At 42.2% G+C, this 19645-nt stretch overlaps 1 protein-coding gene across 2 annotated transcripts in view; it reads left to right on the top strand.

The window, feature by feature from the left end:
- Window positions 1-11176, top strand: part of LOC124149574 (DNA ligase 3-like) — a 30586-nt gene extending 19410 nt beyond the window's left edge. For both annotated transcript variants that reach the window (XM_048395040.1, XM_048395041.1), the window contains exons 13-21: window positions 45-124; window positions 1052-1139; window positions 1823-1900; window positions 2432-2555; window positions 4346-4710; window positions 6928-7119; window positions 7687-7916; window positions 10084-10153; window positions 10817-11176. In XM_048395040.1, coding sequence (XP_048250997.1) covers window positions 45-124; window positions 1052-1139; window positions 1823-1900; window positions 2432-2555; window positions 4346-4710; window positions 6928-7119; window positions 7687-7916; window positions 10084-10153; window positions 10817-10918 — 1329 coding nt within the window. In that variant the 3' untranslated portion in view covers window positions 10919-11176. The remainder of the gene's footprint in view (window positions 1-44; window positions 125-1051; window positions 1140-1822; window positions 1901-2431; window positions 2556-4345; window positions 4711-6927; window positions 7120-7686; window positions 7917-10083; window positions 10154-10816) is intronic.
- Window positions 11177-19645: the final 8469 nt, after the last annotated feature.

Genomic DNA, 19645 nt, shown 5'->3' on the forward strand with positions numbered 1-19645 from the left:
AACATGTGACTTTGTTTTCAGTCCGACAATATTTTGTGTTTCAGAAAGCTGCATTCTCGGAAGCTAAAGTGTGTCTGTTTGTGTTCGACTGTCTTCACATCAATGGGGAAAACCTTATGGACAGGTAAAACAGCAAAGTAAAAGTTATGGGTGGTCGCAAAAGTTTATGCCATCCATGTGGAGTTCTATATTTTCAGAAAAAAGTTATGAATTTGAACATTATTCAGGGACTGATCACTGGTCGTTTATTATACATGTTTTAGGGAGGGGGTGTCATGGAAAAATGTTACATGTATTTGGGGGAGGGGTGGTTATAAAATGTTACATGTTTTAGGGAGGGGGTGTCATGGAAAAATGTTACATGTATTTGGGGGAGGGGTGGTTATAAAATGTTACATGTATTTGAGGGAGGGGTGGTTATAAAATGTTACATGTATTTGAGGGAGGGGTGGTTATAAAATGTTACATGTATTTGAGGGAGGGGTGGTTATAAAATGTTACATGTATTGGGGGAGCGGTGGTTATAAAATGTTACATGTATTGGGGGAGGGGTGGTTATAAAATGTTACATGTATTTGAGGGAGGGGTGGTTATAAAATGTTACATGTATTTTGGGGAGGGGTGGTTATAAATTGTTACATGTATTGGGGGAGGGGTGGTTATAAAATGTTACATGTATTGGGGGAGGGGTGGTTATAAATTGTTACATGTATTGGGGGAGGGGTAGTTATAAAATGTTACATGTATTTTGGGGAGGGGTGGTTATAAATTGTTACATGTATTGGGGGAGGGGTGGTTATAAAATGTTACATGTATTTGAGGGAGGGGTGGTTATAAAATGTTACATGTATTGGGGGAGGGGTGGTTATAAAATGTTACATGTATTGGGGGAGGGGTGGTTATAAAATGTTACATGTATTGGGGGAAGGGTGGTTATAAAATGTTACATGTATTTGGTGGAGGGGCGGTTATAAATTTTACATGAAATGTTTGGGGCAGTGAAGTATTATACAGTCCTATGATTTCACTGTGATGGTAACCATGGTTTCAGACCCATCAAGAAGAGGAGGGCGATACTGCAGGACAACATGCAGGAAATACCCAACAGAATCATGTTCTCCGAGTATGAACACATTAAGGTAAGCTTTGTTTGTTTGTCTGTCTGTTTTTTAACGCCGCACTCAGCAATATTCCAGCTATATGACGGCGGTCTGTAAATAATAAAGTCTGGGCCAGACAATCCAGTGATTGACATCTTGAGCATCGATCCACGCAATTGTTTGTTTGTTTGTTGTTTAACGCTGCACTCAGCAATATTCCAGCTATATGACGGCGGTCTGTAAATAATTAGGTCTGGACCAGACAATCCAGTGATTGACATCATGAGCATCGATCCACGCAATTAGGATTGATGACATGCATCAACCATGTCTGGCCAACCGATCACATTAGTCGCTTCTTATGACAAGCAGTAGTAGTAGTAGCAGAAGTAGTAGTAGTGGTAGTAGTAGTAGCAGTAGTAACGAGTTATAGCGGTAGTAGTAGCAGCAGCAGAGGTAGTAGTAGTAACAGCAGCAGAGGTAGTAGTAGTAGCAGCAGCAGAGGTAGTAGTAGCAGCAGCAGCAGCAGTAGTAGTAGTAGTAGTTGTAGTAACAGTAGTAATAGTAGCAGTAGTAGCAATAATGGTAGTAACTGCAATGTTAATTGCTGTGTTTAAGCCAATCAACATGAATCAAAAATGTTATTCCCAGTTATCCATGCCCTTGTTTGCTCCTGCCCTGGAAAGACAAGACTAAGAGCTGTATCCTTCATCTGTTTGCAGAAGCCAAGTGACCTCCAGTCCATGATGGACAAGGTGTTCCGAGAGGGCCTGGAAGGACTCGTGCTGAAGGATGTCAATGTGAGACACATGTACATAGTGTGAAATGAGGATTTGTTTGACAATGTTGATGTGAGGAATGAGTGTCAAAGGAATAGAAACAAGAGTTGTCTCCTCTTGGTGGCGCCTACAATAAGCGCCACCTAGGTTCAGTTATCGGTTCTCTATGTTGTATCAGACTCCGGAGTTACATTTTGTTAAAAGTGAGGAATGGAATGAGTGAGGGAGTATGTTGGGATTAACGCCACCTTGAACAGTAGCAACAGTATTCTAATAATATCACGGCGTGTCAGCTTTATGTGGGAGGAAAACCAGAAGTGATGCAGGTCTAAGATGTGTACCGCTGTGGTGAAACCCACAAGCGCACATTTGGCATTGACAAACCTTGAAACATAATTGTGGCAAACCGGAATTCGAAGCCACGACCATAGTTTCTGACGTGCCAAGGGGACACAACTCTGCACTGCAAAATGCAGCGCCTGACACAACTGGGCAAACCATGCCCCCTTTTCCATGGTACTTTTGGTCTGATGTGGGATTGTGTGTTTCCAGAGTAACTACGAACCAGGAAAGCGACACTGGTTGAAGGTGAAGAAAGACTATTTGCATCAGGGCAGTATGGCCGACTCTGCTGACCTGGTGGTCCTGGGGGCGTACTTTGGCACAGGAAACAAGGGTAGGTAGGGGTGTTAACTTGTTGGATAGTTGTTTTACGCCGCCCTCGGCAATATTCCCACTACATGACAGCGGTCTGTTAACAATTGAGTCTGGACCAGACAATCCAGTGATTGACATGAGCATCGATCCACGCAACTGGGGTCGATGACATGTATCAACCAAGTCAGCGAGCCTGACCACTCGATCCCATTAGTCGCCTCTTACGGCAAGCATAGTCGCCTTTTACGGCAAGCAAGGGTTGCTGAAGACCTATTTTACCCCGGCTCTTCACGGGTCAGTGTTAGCTTGTGGCATTGCACAGAGAGACAGGTACAAATCCTTGTATTGAGACTCGTTTCCTTTGTCGATTGCCCGTCCTCGTACCATGACAGCTTGAGATTGCTCATTATATCAACAGCCTCTGTGGTCTTGTGGTAGAGCGTCCGCCTGGAGGGTGGAAGGTCCAGGGTTCGATTCCCGGCCGCGTCATACCAAAAACAGTTAAAAGATGGTACTTGTTGTTACCCTGTCTGGCGCTCAGCATTAAGGGGCTAAAACAAGGACTGGTCGGCTCGGAGTCAGTATACTGTGTCTGAGTGGGGTTTTCATGTTAAACTGTTGCATAGTATCTGAGTGGGCTAGCACTATAAATCGGCATCGAGCGGTGGGGTAGCCTAGTGGTTAAAGCGTTCGCTCGTCACACTGAAGGCCCGGGTTCAATTCCCCACATGGGTACAATGTGGCCCATTCTGGTGTGCCCTGCCTTGATATTGCTGGAATATTGCTAAAAAGCAATGTAAAACCATACTCACTCACTACAAATCAGCATCAGTCCGGACTAGTACAAGCAGCCACACACGCACATGTGCATGCACGTCGCTATGTAAGTGCAATAATCTTGGCGTGACATTAAACCCCATTTCACCTTACCTCATAATATCAACCACTGGTTTCTGAGACCTAGACTTAGTTATTTACAGTCTGCCATGATTATTATGATATAGCCTGAGTATTGCTGACTGCGGCATAAAGTACCAAACAAAGCTTGTGTTAAGAGCTGACTGACAAATGATATGAATATACGACAGAATGCATGTATGAGGTCACATAGAGCTTGCACTCTTTTTTTAACAAATCCTTATGACTGAGAATCAATTGTGCTGAAATATCATTATCCCTCGCATTAGGTGTATACCATATTCCTGTATTCTGTCTAATACGCAGTCTCCATGTAGTCCCAAACCCAGTCTAGTAAAATATTATTTGGCCCAGTAATCACAGCGTCATATTTGGTCCTCAACAACCTGTGCTGTTCATAAGAGGCGAATTATTGGAACAGGTGGTCAGGCTTGGTGACATGGTTGATTGCGTGTCATGGTATCCCAACGGTGTGGATTCTTGTCCACAATATCAATTTCCGGATTGTCTGGCCCAGATATTAATGGAATACTGCTATGTGCACCGTTAAAAAACGCACACTCAAGCACACATGCACGCACGCACAAATTCGAATATAATTCCGCAATATTCCGGCTATATGATGGTGGTCTGTAAATAATCGAGTCTGGATCAGACAATCCAGTGTTTGACAACATGAACATCGATCCACGCAATTTGGATTGATGACATGCATCAACCAAGTCAGCGAGCCTGACCACCCGATCCCTTTAGTCACCTCTTACGACAAGCATAGTCGCCTTTTACAGCAAGCATGGGTTGCTGAAGACCTATTCTACCCCGGATCTTCACGGGTCACTCAAATATGTTCATACAGAGTTTGCGTTACACAGTTCCTCTTTCTCCCACCAGGTGGCATGATGTCTATCTTCCTGCTAGGCGTTTACGACCCCAAGTCTAAGCTGTGGTGCACGGTGACGAAGTGCGGCAGCGGTCTGGATGACAAGATGCTGGAGAAGCTGAACAAGGAGATGGACATGGTGAAGATCAGCAAGAACTTCACCAAGGTGCCCATGTGGCTCAACATCAAGAAGCCACTCACGCCAGACTTTGTCGTCACCGACCCCAAGAAGGCTCCAGTCTGGGAGATCATCGGAGCCGAGTTCAGCAAGGCAGAGGTTCACACTGCTGACGGAATCTCAATCAGATTTCCCAGAATTCAGAAATTCAGGGATGATAAGAATTGGGAGAATGCGACAGATCTACCCAGATTGAAGGTACTGTGTTACATATAGAAGAGAGAACATCATTAAATCTCTTGTGGTGGTGGGGTGGGGGGCTGAGTGTTTGATATTTAAACATAACTCACTAATTATTTCACTCACTCACTGTTCAAATATTCCAAGGAGAAGGCTGACATTGTCATCTCACAAGAGACATAAAGAGCAACAGAAGACCCAACTCATCCACCCAGTTGTTCATAAAGTCACCCACAGACGGACAGACAAGATCATGCTTATCCTACACTGTGTCTCATTATAACGCTGTGTGCTTCTACCCAGGTCCCGTACAATGCTAACTCTACAGTGTGTCTCATTATAAGGCTGTATGCTTCTACCCAGGCCCTGTACAATGCTGACGCTACACTGTGTCTCATTATAACACTGCATGCTTCTAACCCAGGCCCTGTACAATGCTAACTCTACAGTGTGTCTCATTATAATGTTGTATGCTTCTCCCCAGGCCCTGTACAATGCTAACTCTACACTGTGTCTCATTATAATGCTGTATGCTTCTACCCAGGTCCCGTACAATGCTAACTCTACACTGTGTCTCATTATAACGCTGTGTGCTTCTACCCAGGCCCTGTACAATGCTGACGCTACACTGTGTCTCATTATAACGCTGTATGCTTCTACCCAGGCCCTGTACAATGCTAACCCTACACTGTGTCTCATTATTACGCTGTATGCTTCTACCCAGGCCCTGTACAATGCTAACCCTACAGTGTGTCTCATTATAACGCTGTGTGCTTCTACCCAGGCCCTGTACAATGCTAACTCTACAGTGTGTCTCATTATAACGCTGTGTGCTTCTACCCAGGCCCTGTACAATGCTAACTCTACACTGTGTCTCATTATAACGCTGTGTGATCTACCCAGGCCCTGTACAATGCTAACTCTACAGTATGTCTCATTATAACGCTGTGTGCTTCTAACTCAGGCCCTGTACAATGCTAACTCTACACTATGTCTCATTATAACGCTGTGTGCTTCTACCCAGGCCCTGTACAATGCTAACTCTACACTGTGTCTCAGTATAACGCTGTATGCTTCTACCCAGGCCCTGTACAATGCTAACTCTACAGTGTGTCTCATTATAACGCTGTGTACTTCTACCCAGGCCCTGTACAATGCTAACTCTACAGTGTGTCTCATTATAACGCTGTATGCTTCTAACCCAGGCCCTGTACAATGCTAACTCTACACTGTGTCTCATTATAACGCTGTGTGCTTCTAACTCAGGCCCTGTACAATGCTAACCCTACAGTATGTCTCATTATAACGCTGTGTGCTTCTAACTCAGGCCCTGTACAACGCTAACCCTACAGTATGTCTCATTATAACGCTGTGTGCTTCTAACTCAGGCCCTGTACAATGCTAACTCTACACTGTGTCTCATTATAACGCTGTATGCTTCTACCCAGGCCCTGTACAATGCTAACTCTACAGTGTGTCTCAGTATAACGCTGTGTGCTTCTACCCAGGCCCTGTACAATGCTAACTCTACAGTTTGTCTCATTATAACGCTGTGTGCTTCTACCCAGGTCCTGTACAATGCTAACTCTACACTGTGTCTCATTATAACGCTGTGTACTTCTAACCCAGGCCCTGTACAATGCTAACTCTACACTGTGTCTCATTATAACGCTGTATGCTTCTCACCCAGGCCCTGTACAATGCTAACTCTACACTGTGTCTCATTATAACGCTGTGTGCTTCTAACTCAGGCCCTGTACAATGCTAACCCTACAGTATGTCTCATTATAACGCTGTGTGCTTCTAACTCAGGCCCTGTACAATGCTAACTCTACACTGTGTCTCATTATAACGCTGTGTGCTTCTAACTCAGGCCCTGTACAATGCTGACCCTACAGTATGTCTCATTATAACGCTGTATGCTTCTACCCAGGCCCTGTACAATGCTAACTCTACACTGTGTCTCATTATAACGCTGTGTGCTTCTACCCAGGCCCTGTACAATGCTAACTCTACACTGTGTCTCATTATAACGCTGTATGCTTCTACCCAGGCCCTGTACAATGATAACTCTACAGTATGTCTCATTATAACGCTGTGTACTTCTAACCCAGGCCCTGTACAATGCTAACTCTACAGTGTGTCTCATTATAACGCTGTATGCTTCTACCCAGGCCCTGTACAATGCTAACTCTACAGTGTGTCTCATTATAACGCTGTGTGCTTGTAACTCAGGTCCTGTACAAAGAATCCAAGGAGAAGACAGACATTGAAGTCCCCAAGAAGACAGGCAATGATGAAAGTAACGGTAATGGTGCGAAGCACAGCAGCGGCGACAGTGACAGCATGGACGTTGACATCCCCATGAAGAAAACACCGGTCAAGAGACAAGCAGAAGATGAAGGATTGACCACACCCACCAAGAAGGTGACTTGACCACTACCATACTTTATAGTAACAAGTTCAACCCAGACAACTGAATATTAAACCGATATGAAAGCTATGGCTAAAAAAAACTTTTATCTGAGGGGCCACGGGTGGCCCATTCTTCTAAGGTGCCACAATTTGATGTGCAGAGTTGCATCCCTTGAGTTGCACACCAGAAACCTGTTGGTTCGAATCACGGTTCACCTTGATTGTTTCTAGGTTTGTCTGCACCATACCCCTGTTAGTGGGTTTCATCAAAATGGTAAACGTCCTAAGACCAGCATCACTTCGAGTTTGCTTCCACATCAATGTGACATGCCGTGATATAACTGGAATACTGTTCAAAGCGGCATTAAACCACTGAATTCTTCATGTATTGTGATATCTGCCGATATTGTGATTGGATATAGAATATACTGCAAGGGCCCTTAAAATTACTCACATTGGCGAGTCGTATTAAACCCTGCGCGAGTGAGCAGAAGGTCTGAAGCAACATGCTAAAGTTTCACTAATTTGTTGTCCAGTCTGTTTCGGCAGTATTGCCTCATGTGCGACAATGTATTTCAGTCTAAACCAGAATGCAAGTATGGCTCCTCCTGCTACCAGTCCAGCCCCTCCCACAAGGCAGCCTTCTATCACCAAGCAGGTGGCAGCACCCCCCACAAGTCACCGTCCAAGCCCCCCACCCCTGGGGTAGCCAGTTCCTCCAAGACCCTACCCAACATCTTCACAGGCTGCAAGATATTCCTGCCAGAAAGCACCGAGAAGTTCAAGGAGCTCAAGCGGTACATCATAGCGTATCCTTTACATCTAGGAGTCGCCCTGGGGACTCAGGGTTAGAATAGATCCGACCCATGAAAATCCGGGGTAGAATAGGTCTTCAGCAACCCATGCTTGCCGCAAACGGCATCTATGCTTGTCGTAAGAGGCGACTAACGGGATCGGGTGGTCAGGCTTGCTGACTTGGTTGATACATGTCATTGTATCCTAATTGCGTGGATCGATGCTCATGATATCAATCACTGGATTGTTTGGTCCAGATTTGATTATTTACAGACCGCCGTCATATAGCTGGAATATTGCTGAGTGCAGCGTTCAACAACAAACCAACCAACAAACCAACCAACACGAATAGATCCCCAGCATCCAATGCTGATCATTAAAGGCCATGTAATGGAACAGGTAGTCAGGTTTTGGCGCTTGATTGTCTGAGTGTCATTGTACCCCAATGCTGATGTTGTTAATAATAGACCGCCTCTGTGGTCTAGTGGTAGAGTGTCCACCCGGAGAGCGGAAGGTCTGGATTTCGATCCCCGGCCACATCATAAAAAAAGACGTTAAAAGATGGTACTTGTTGTTACCCTGTCTGGCGCTCGGCATTAAGGGGCTAAAACAAGGACTGGTCGGCTCGGGGTCAGTATACTGTGTCTGAGTGGGGTCCTCATGTTAAACTGCGGCATGGTATCTCAGTGGGCTAGCACTATAAATCGGCATCAGTCCGGACTAGTACAAGCAGCCACACACATACTTACACGTGCATGCACGTCGCTATATAAGTGCAATAATCTTGGACGCGACGTTAAACCCCATTTTACCTCACCACCTCACCTGTTAATAATATCAGTCACTAGTTTTTTGGTCCAGACTTGATTATTTGCAGCTTGCCTTCATGTTGCTGTAATACCGTTGATGCTCAGCTGTAAACAACACGCAAACAAACGAGGCCACACTCAACACCGGGAATAGGAGCTGAGATTAACTATCTAGGTGTCTGACAGTAACAGTTGTAGGACTACCGGTATATGTATATGTTACAGTCATTGTGTTAAATGACAGACATTTTCATATTGGCAATTTACAAAACACCAAAATATGTCCGTCGTTTTCAGTCAGATTAACTAAAAGTTATCAGGAGGTCCAAAAGTGCTTAAAAACATCACAATTGACTAGTTATTGACATATATTAATTGTTGGAAGCCAAATATTTTTTAATATATACATTGACTTTCATTTTCTTTTAATCCTATCATTTTCAGTCACTGGGTGATGAAATAGAGCATAAACATATTTGGAATTCATTATCATAATATAATGAATGGAAAAATAATAGTAAAGTCAGTGAAATATTTTTGCATTATGTAGTTTGGCTTAGTGAAAATTTCAGTCATTTTTCACATGTACTGTAACATATATTCAGCCTATGTGTGAAGGAACTGATTGATGTGGTGTTCATCACAGCAAAAAGTAAGGTTCTAGTCACCTTTCTCAATATGGTTGTTTGGACAGTGAATAAGGTTTTACGTTAACAGACTAGTAACCATGGTAACTGTCGCTTCATGAATATGAATCCCAGAGTTCCTGACTTTGGTTTTCATGCTAGACCTTTCCATAACTGCCAAGTATCTTCTAAAGAAATTCTGAGGATAGATCCGTTAGGCCAGGCGTTTTATATTTTTCAGATTATGGACCCCCGACTCTAATTTTTGAGAAAATGTAAAAGATAAAAAAAATCAGATTTCCATTTTTTTCCCTCACCAATAGCCTTGTATTCAGTTATTTTATTTGTTATCATCACCTTTTAAAAAAAAACATATGACTTTACTGATGTAAACTAGTAAAGAGATACATAATCGATCTTTGTTGATCTCGAAGCCGAACATGAATAGTCTCCCTTGACAATTGTCCGTGATGTAAGTGGTAGAATTTTTATTGTTACAAGGGGCTTTATCACAAATGGCGGTCTTTTGAGCACAGAATGTGTTATAAAGTATGCCAGAGGCATTCTGCATTAAAAAAAATGGATCTAGCTTTTTTTCTTTTGTTTTCCCCTCTTCCAACCTTGGACGTTGGGCTGAAAAATCTGTAATCCTAAAAGTACAAAAAGCCTGGCCTAAACAACGTCCTCAAATTATGTATGCCAGAAGTACTTGTTCTGTTGTTTGAGAATTCCTTAACTGTGGCTAGTTTTGACGGTGACCTGTTGGCAGAGTTCAGTAAGGGATCAGCTACACATATTGTGTCTTCTAAGGGAAAGGTGAGTTAATGTTTCCAGTCCTGTTTGATATTGAAACTTCATTGAAAGAATAACTGTGTAATAGTAAGTGAGTTTGGTTTCACAAGCTTTTAGCAATATTCCAGCAATATGAGTGAGGCTCGCTGACTTGGTTGATGCATGTCATTGATCCCAATTGAGTGGATCGATGCTCATGATATTAATCACTGGATTGTCTGGTCCAGACTTGATTATTTACAGACCGCTGTCATATAGCTGGAATATTGCTGAGTGCAGATGAACTACCCCTGTATCGCCACAAATAGGTGCCGTATTACTGATCGGCAAGAATGCAGTATACCGGACACCTTCCTGCCAATTTTGGTAAGGGATGTGCACATCCCGTGCCATAGTTTCTAAGTTTTTCAGACGCCATGCATTTTTGTAGCCTCGTAAAAATAACAGGGGGTTTAACACTTTTTTCTGCTTTTTTTTTTTTAGCTTTACATCCTTTTTTTCAACTAATAATGCTGTTGCGTTCAGTCTATTGGTAGCATCAAACAAACATGGTGGATAGGTGTCCAGTAGAAAGCATTGGTACCTGCTGATGCATTATACAGCAATTTCCACTCACTCACTCACTCACTCACCTGTTCCATGTAAAGAAAATTAACATGTTACCATGGTTACTAATTTCCTTTCCAGATTGGCACAGTGGGTGGCAAGGCCAAGGTTGTGACCCCGGAGTGGTTGTGGCAGTCAATCAAGAAGAAACGACTTGTATCCACAGAAGTGTACAGGCCCTGAACAGGGACATTCAGACTTTTATCCTGTTTTATATGCAAAGGACTAAACAATACATGTGTTGGCTCGAGCTGGCTCAGTTGACACATGAAAGGGCTTCACTTCAAGAATACAGGTCAAGGCCATATGATTGTTGGCAGCATCTTTTGGAGGTTTTAGTGAATATGAAACACAGTGGAGTCTGCTGTAAAGGGCGGCTCCACTCCCAGCATGCCCTGGGGGTTGGGGGGTTGATGGTGGTCGGGTAGCCTAGTGGCTTAAGGTGTTTGCTCATCATGCCGAAGACTCGGGTTCGATTCCTGACGTGGGTTCAAAGTGTGAAGCCCATTTCTGGTGTCCACCGCCATGATATTGCTGGAATATTGCTAAAAGTGGCGTAAAACCATACTCACTCACTCGCTCACTCACTCTTAAACATGTTAAACCTGGGTACATTATGATGCCTCTTGATGAATGAATGAATAAATACCGTAAACCTTGAAATTAACGCAAGCGTGAATTAAATGTGACAAATGCAAGTAGTCTTTGTTCCCATTAATGAAACATCGCATCAATGTATATAACGTCATTCAGAGAACTGAAGTTACACAATAGGCATCCTGTGAGTTATCACTTCTACCCGCTAGTGTCAAGGTAGGAATCCACTGGGGAAGGAGTGGGGGAGTCGCATTGATATTGAGTCGCATTATTGACTAGGGGCCAGCAGTTGTATAAATTAGGAGACGCATTAATTTCAAGATTTACAGTATTGCTTTACGCAGCATCAGCATTATTACAGCTATTCGCGGCGCCCTTGTTATATGTCAGGGTTTTATTTAGACTGGTCAAAGGCTGATATTTAGAAGATAAATACTATGTGTGTGTCTATATCCGGGATTTTATCAAGTATTTGCATCTTGGAAATTCATCTCAAGACCCGAAAGCGTTAGCTTGAGGTCGAATGAAAATTTCCAAGATGCAAATACTCGATAAAATCCCAGAAATAGACACACACATAGCATTTATCGATATTGTATACCTATTGTTTTATTTAGAAAAATACATGCGCACTCTTTAACACCTCGTACTTACACTTTCTATAGGTATACAATCAGCCCTACATCTACAGCAAATGTCAGCAATGCTTCTCAAATGGTTAACACAATTTCCCAATTCTGGCAACTACAGTAATAACTAATGTGGCTTGATGGAGGTGACTTGTATGTATTAAAGGCTTTAATACTTAATTTTAAATTATTGCATTGAATGCTATTTTAAAATTCCTTTGTAATTAAGAATATAGGATTTTAGGAAAGTCCCAATTTCCAACAAAACGACGTTTTTATACATTTTGGCTGTTGAATTTTTGATAAATCCCTGTATGTAGTGGGGGCACGGTGGCCCAGTCGTCAAATGCGTCTTCGCTGTGCAGAGTTGCGTCCCTTGGGCACGCCAGAAACCTATGATTGTGGGTTCGAATCCCGGTTCACTCTGATTATGTTTCTAGGTTTGTCAGCACCATACCCGTGCTCGTGGGTTTCACCGAAGTGGTAAACGTCCGTGACCTGCATCACTTCGGGCTTTCCTCCCACATTAAGCTGACATGCCGTGATATAACAGGAATACTGTTAAAAGCGGCGTTAAACCCAACTCACTCACTCACCCTGTATGTAGACAGTCACAAAATTATCTGTCCGGGTCCCCAGAATCACAGGGTCCCATGTCACTGTGTTGATAAATCAGTATTAGGTGTGGCATCCTTAAATGAACATGGGGCGGTCGGGTAGCCTACTGGTTAAAGCGTTTTTACATGCCGAAGACCCGGGTTCGATTCCCAACATGGGTACAATGTGTGAAGCCCATTTCTGGTGTCCCCTGCCTTGATATTGCTGGAATATTGCTAAAAGCGGCGTGAAACCATACTCACTCACTCACTTAAATGAACAAAACAATACTCTGAAAGAAAGACAAGTGTAACTGTGTTTCCCATTTTGTAAGAAAATAATTATGTGTCAAATTGGTGTGTGTGGGTATTCTCGTTAAAGTTACACATTGGATTGGATTCTTTACAAGCCAAACTGGTGTGCCACATTTGAACAACGATTTCATGTGATATTTTTATTTACAAATGATAAAGGAATGTGGACAGTTGCTGAATTCATTAAGATTTATTTGGATAAATCAGCATACAAAGACTCAGAATTATATCATCTGACACTGTTACAAAACAAATGACAAATAACGGATTAGTTTTTCAGGGATATTATCATTACAGTGGAATATTGTAACAATGAAATATTTACAAACTAATTCTTGGGGTCTTTGAACAGGGCTTTAGCCAACATGATATCAGCCACCTACATCACATCAATCCATTTGTGGTTTTGGGGGGCACGGGTGGCCCAGTCGTCTAAGGCGCCGCGATTCGCTGTGCAGAGTTGCATCCCTTGGGCACGCCAGAAACCTATGATTGTGGGTTCGAATCCCGGTTCGCCCCAATTATGTTTCTAGGTTTGTCAGCACCATACCCGTGCTCGTGGGTTTCACCAAAGTGGTAAACGTCTTAGACCTGCATCACTTCAGGCTTTACTCCCACATTAAGCTGACACGCTGTGATATAACTGGAATAATGTTAAAAGCGGCGTTAAACCCAACTCACTCACTCACTCACTCACTCACTCTTGTGGTTTTAGGGGTTGAAAGGGCCAGAGTACACCACAACAGGTCAAGGGTTTTGCACAAATGTTCAGCTTGTAAGTCCCAGCCTGTTGTTCACATGAGAGATCTACCAACTCACTCACTCACTCATTTGCTGATCTTGGATCTTGTCAGTTCAGTACAGTTATGACTGTTGAAGCAGCTGAATGTTGTTACTATGGCAACAGATAGCCTTTATAGAAGATTTCTTTATTAGGTTGTCTGTTTCATGCCTGTCACTGTGGTAACCGATTGTGTATTGTTTTTAGTCAAATGTGACAGAAATGTCATTTCCACTACAGACGTACTTCAAGATGACTAAATATATGTCTCAAGGCAAAGAAGATTGTTACTATTTCAGTTGCCTCAAATATACCATAGATAAACCTAAAATTCCTTTAGATTCATTTTATATTTTAAAATATTGTTACTATGGTTACTGATGTTTTATTGAATGTATTTGTGTAGCCCTTCAGTTTGTTAAAATTATTGCCTTAAGAACAAGTATGTATAAATTGTACATATTCATGTCATAAGGGGCTGGTGGGTTAGCCCAGTGGATAGTGTTTTGTTACACAGGAGTTCTGGGTTCTGTTCCAGTGTCTCGGCAACAAGGGGAATGTAGGGCATTCTACCACACTGTCACTCCCGTTGAGATTGAAGGTTAGAATATGTCCCCAGAAACCTGTGCTTGTCATAAGAGGCGACTTAAGGGGTCAGGTGGTCCGACTTGGTAACTTCGTTGACGGCATGTCATCGTACCCGGACGGGATCATTGCTCACGACAAGCACTGGATTGTTTGGTCCAGACATGATTAATTGATTCGCACGCGCGCACACACACACCTGTGTAGAGTAGTTCTTGTGGTGTAGAGTAGTGTACAGGATAGCTTTGTAACTCTAGGGTGTCATGAAAATGTAGCCAGCAAACTGTAGTTGGTGCCATGTAGAGTCGGTACTATTACTGTAACATTATCTTAAACGATATTGAAGTAAAGAAGATAATAATGAATAGGATGTCAGATATTTTTACTGTAGTATTCTTTCAGGGTTTTTTCTCCTCTTTGTGAAATGTTTGCAGTGGCAAGAGGTTTATTGATTAAAATTTTGTTTGATTTCTTCATTGCATTTTTTTTTCTCATCTGCCAATATCAACAAGCAGGTAAATAAAATGACTATTAAATTCTTCTGTTTTATTTTCTGATCATGCCGCTTGACTCCTGTCAGATGAACAGAGATATGGGATGTGCTTGCATAGTTTTTTCACAACTCACAGCATGTCCAGCTCAGTTTATTTTTTTTCAGTAAAACCTAAGGACAAAGTATATTTTTCTGGAACAAACTATTTATTTCAAAATAATTTCTCCCCCTCCCGAATGATTGTTCCTCAATCACCCCACACACTGCTTGTATTATGCTTCAATAAGTTATGTACAATTTAAATGTTTCAGTTGAGTATTTCTACCATGCTTGGTCTGTATGTAGATTGTGTGTCTCATTCATTAAGATCAACCTTTCATTACTTCATCCAGTTAGGATCTTGCCCTCTTGATCAGAGCAGAGTTGCGTCCCTTGGCCACGCCAGAAACCTATGATTGTGGGTTCGAATCCCGGTTCGCCCTGATTATGTTTCTAGGTTTGTCGGCACCATACCCGTGCTCGTGGGTTTCACCGAAGTGGTAAACCTCTGAGACCTGCACCACTTTGGGCTTTTCTCCCACATTAAGCTGACACGTGGCGATATAACTGGAATACTGTTAAAAGTGGCGTTAATCCCAACTCACTCACTCTTGATCCGAGTCGGGGCTGCCGGGTAGCCTAGTGGTTAAAGCGTTTGCTCATCACACCAAACACTCGGGTTCAATTCCCAACATGGGTACAATGTGTGAAGCTAATTTCTGGTGCCCCCTGCCGTGATATTGCTGGAATTATGCTAAAAGCAGCGTAAAACCATACTCACTCACTCACTCACTTACTCCCTGTGCAGAGTGGCATCCTTTGCCTGTTATCCCCTCGTACACGGACCACAACCTACGCTTGTCGTAAAAGGCAACAAAGTGTATCAGGTGGTCAGGATCGGTTGATATTATGTCATCATATCCTCACAGGGTGGGACATCGTTCATCAATCACCTGTTTGGGTGGTCCTGAATAGTTTTGCAGGCAGACATCATTTAGCTGGAATATTGCAACCAACATGTAATACAAATCTGACCAAGAATCACTGTCATTTCATTTATGGAAACTTAAGTGAGTGAATTTCTATAGTTCAAACAATATGAAATTGCATATATCATTGAATAAATTGATTTTGTATAATGGCATTCTTGGCTTCTTTCATAAATTTCTGTTTTCACCTCGGCTGATATTCCAGGATAAAACCAATCTCACTGCTACCAGAGGCAGTGCAATTTGGGATCTTGTACAATCAGATCGACCCGTGAAGATCCAGGTTAGAATTTGTCTGGAGCAACCCATGCTTGTAATAGGCGACTTACGGGATCAGGTGGTCAGGCTCTCTGATTTTCTGGTCCAGACTCGATTATTTACAGATTGCTGTCATATGGCTGGAATATTGCGGAATGCAGCAATGAACACAATCAGATCTTGTACTCTGATAAGATACTCCTCTCTGTGCTAACATGGTGCTTCCATCCTCAATTTTTTAGGCTGAAACAGTTGTGGTTGCCCAATCGTCATTTCAAAACTGGCTAAAAGCAGCAGGACTGAGGGCTAGACCAGTTATTAAGCATCCCTTGTTGAAAGATCACAACAAAGCTGCTCGTTTAGCAGGTGTATTGCGTGACAGAACAGGAATCTGAGAACATGGAGACGGATCCATTGGTCAGACGAAAGTCACTTTCTGCTCCACATCACTGATGGAAGAACGAGAGTTTGGAGGCACCGGAACACGGCCTACACCCACAGGAACATTAAACCGACTATTGCATACGGCAGGGACTCAGTAATGGTTTGGGGGTGTATCTCTCTGGATTTGGTCACCATAAGGGGCAACTTTACAGGGGCTCAGTACATCTGGGACGTTTAGAGTCCAGTCGTCTTTCCTTATTCTGACTGGAGGCAGGAGACGTAGGGTGGAATGGGTCATCCGGCACGTGGCGGTTTTACCCGCTACTGATCTGTTTCACATGTCATGTCAAGTAGAGACTTTAAGAAACAACACAGAAATACTCAACATATTTATTAATAATGTTAATAAAGTTTAATAAACATCAAACTGTGAGTGTGAAACGTAAGCACAACAGATTCAATCATTCTCCTGGTTGAAAATAGGGCTGGGGGTACTGAGTAGGACCCTGGTACCCACAGGACTACCCACAGGACTACCCACAGGACTACCCGGACTACCCGGACCCATGGTTAGTCACGTGGTAATTGTTTAATGACAAAAATTATCTAGAACTCTATGGTTACACTACACGTCACTTATGTTCACATTTCTTTCTGACTATGAACCCATTCATTCTGATGTTCATATGGTTAAATAAAGATATAACTTAAGTCAACTTCAGTGTATGCATGACCAGATCGTTTAATACATGTATCTAACTATGTTTTCCAACTGCTGTGGAAAAAAGAAATCCCAATCAGACATTTTGAGACATCTGAGACCTACAGTGGGTACCCGGGTAGGGTCGGGTAATGGGGGGGTGGGTACCCAGGTAGTACATCTGGACTGGTCCCAGCCCTATTTGAAAACAATTAAGTAGATCATGTCATGAACTGCACAAATGGATTTTCATGAAATAGTCAATGACCAAATTAGCTAGCACTGATTACAGACAATCCAGTGATTGATATCATGAGCATCAATCACCGCAATAGGAATAAGATGACACGCATCAACCAGGTGACCAAGCCTCGACACTCGACCACCTCTTACTTAAACTATATGTAATGGTATGGGACGTTAATACATGAAAAACCTCGAAATGTTTTATTAAAAAATATCTCACCTGAGTGTCTTTGATATCAAATATACCAACATCAGTTGATCAAAATTCCTTTATTACTGAGAATATATTTCATCAGCTTCATCTGAAGGCTCACTGACACACTTTGAAAATCCATCTTCGATTTTTTGCAATATGTGACAAAATGGCCACAATAATCGAATAAGTTTGGAATGTCATAGTACAGGTTCGAATCGATGTGTTTGGAGCTCATTTTTTCTGATTTCCAGTTGATTATGTGTTTTCATTGTGTCTGTAGTCACATACTAAAGTTAAAAATAGATCAGTTGTATCCTGTCATGTGATCGTCACATGACAGGATGTTGTGCAAATTTTATTATTTATTGTGTTTTAGATGAATTTGCCCAATTCTTGTTCACATTTCATATTATATTGCTGTCGATTCTGACACTTCCTGTTTTTTTGTGCAAGGTTCTTAAATTTTTGTTGACACATTTTTTTCTAGTAGTTAGATCATAGCAGTTTGGGTAAGTCTGTCTACATAGGCAATGTGTAGCTATTTTGTTAATAAAGGGGTGTAAGTTTTTCTACCTTGTTGTTAGAATGTAGTATAATATTCTCCACCTGATATTAAGCAAGATCGAACTGCTGTGTATTTGATGAAAACTTCTTGAAAATCAAACTTCACCTCAATTTCTCAAAATATCTATGCACATCATTCACAGATCACAAGACAACAAAATGGAACCTATGTGCTGAGTCCCACTAATAACTATACATATACCAAATTTCATTACATTTGGAACAAAAATGGTTGAGTAGTTGCCATACATAATGGCTATTATGCATTAAAAGAGATTCCTTTGAGAGTATTGATTTGTTTATTGTGGAGAATGACATAACATTCTGACAGAGTCGTGAAATTCCAGTAAGTCTTACTGACCGTTCCCTTTGGACAATTATGAGATGAGATGAAATTGGGTTTAATGTCACCTTCAGTGAGTGAGTGAGTGAGTTGGGTTTAACGCCGCTTTTAACAGTATTACAGTTATATCGCGGCGTGTCAGCTTAATGTGGGAGGAAAGCCCGAAGTGATGCGGGTCTCATGTAGACTTTTACCACTTCGGTGAAACCCACGAGCACGGGTATGGTGCTGACAAACCTGGAAACATAATCGGGGCGAGCTGGGATTTGAACACACAGTCACAGGTTTCTGGCGTGCCCAATGTCACGTTCAAGATTATTTCACTCTTGGTTGGTGTGTGGCTGCTTGTTCTAGTCCATTTTTATAGTGCTACACTCCATGACACAGTTTAACATAGACATCCCACTCAGATACATTATACTGACTCCGAGCCGCCAGTCCTTGTTTTAGCCCCTTATTGCAAAGTGCCAGGCAGGGAAACAAGAAGTACCTCTATTTGTAGGACGGATCCAGAGAACTGAACCAATGCCCTTCAGTTCTGTGGGCAGACACTCTAACCACTGCACCACGGAGGCGGTAGTTAAGGTTAGGAACATCTACATATTATCAAAGGGGAAAACAAGAAAACCGTGAAATATGTTGTACGTTGAAAAAAAAAAAATCTCTGTTACAAATGCAGAAATACGGTTTGAACAAAGAGAGAAAAACTTTTGCAATCAGACTTGGGGGGTAAATTTCCTCTGTGTCATGTGGCTAAATGCAAGTTGGAAAATATGTGGTATCACGTCCGTGATATTGATGGAATATTGCTAAAGCGGCTTAAAACCATACTCACTCACTCACTCAAACGGCAAAGGTCAAATAAAGGTCAAAATGTCAAATACTGTGAAAAAGGGAACATTTTGTACATATACTCACCACCAAAAGAAACATCAACACCATATATGTTGGTTTATATATGAAGACTTGGTCATATTCATTAGATTGGACCAATGCTAAAACGAAAATACATGTACTGGTGTGTTGTGTGAACCGATGCTCAAGAACACATCACACGTGATGTCAGAGATCCATGACTTGAGATGCCCCATTCGTCTCGTGCAGGATTAGCGTGTAAAGTTGGCAAAATCATGTTCAGAATATCGTGATAAGAAAATATGTCACTCTGTGGTAGCACTTGACTGATTGTTAGTTT

Source organism: Haliotis rufescens, unplaced genomic scaffold, assembly GCF_023055435.1.
Source record: "Haliotis rufescens isolate VD_foot unplaced genomic scaffold, xgHalRufe1.0.p SCAF_139, whole genome shotgun sequence".
NCBI classification, from domain to species: Eukaryota; Metazoa; Mollusca; class Gastropoda; order Lepetellida; family Haliotidae; genus Haliotis; species Haliotis rufescens.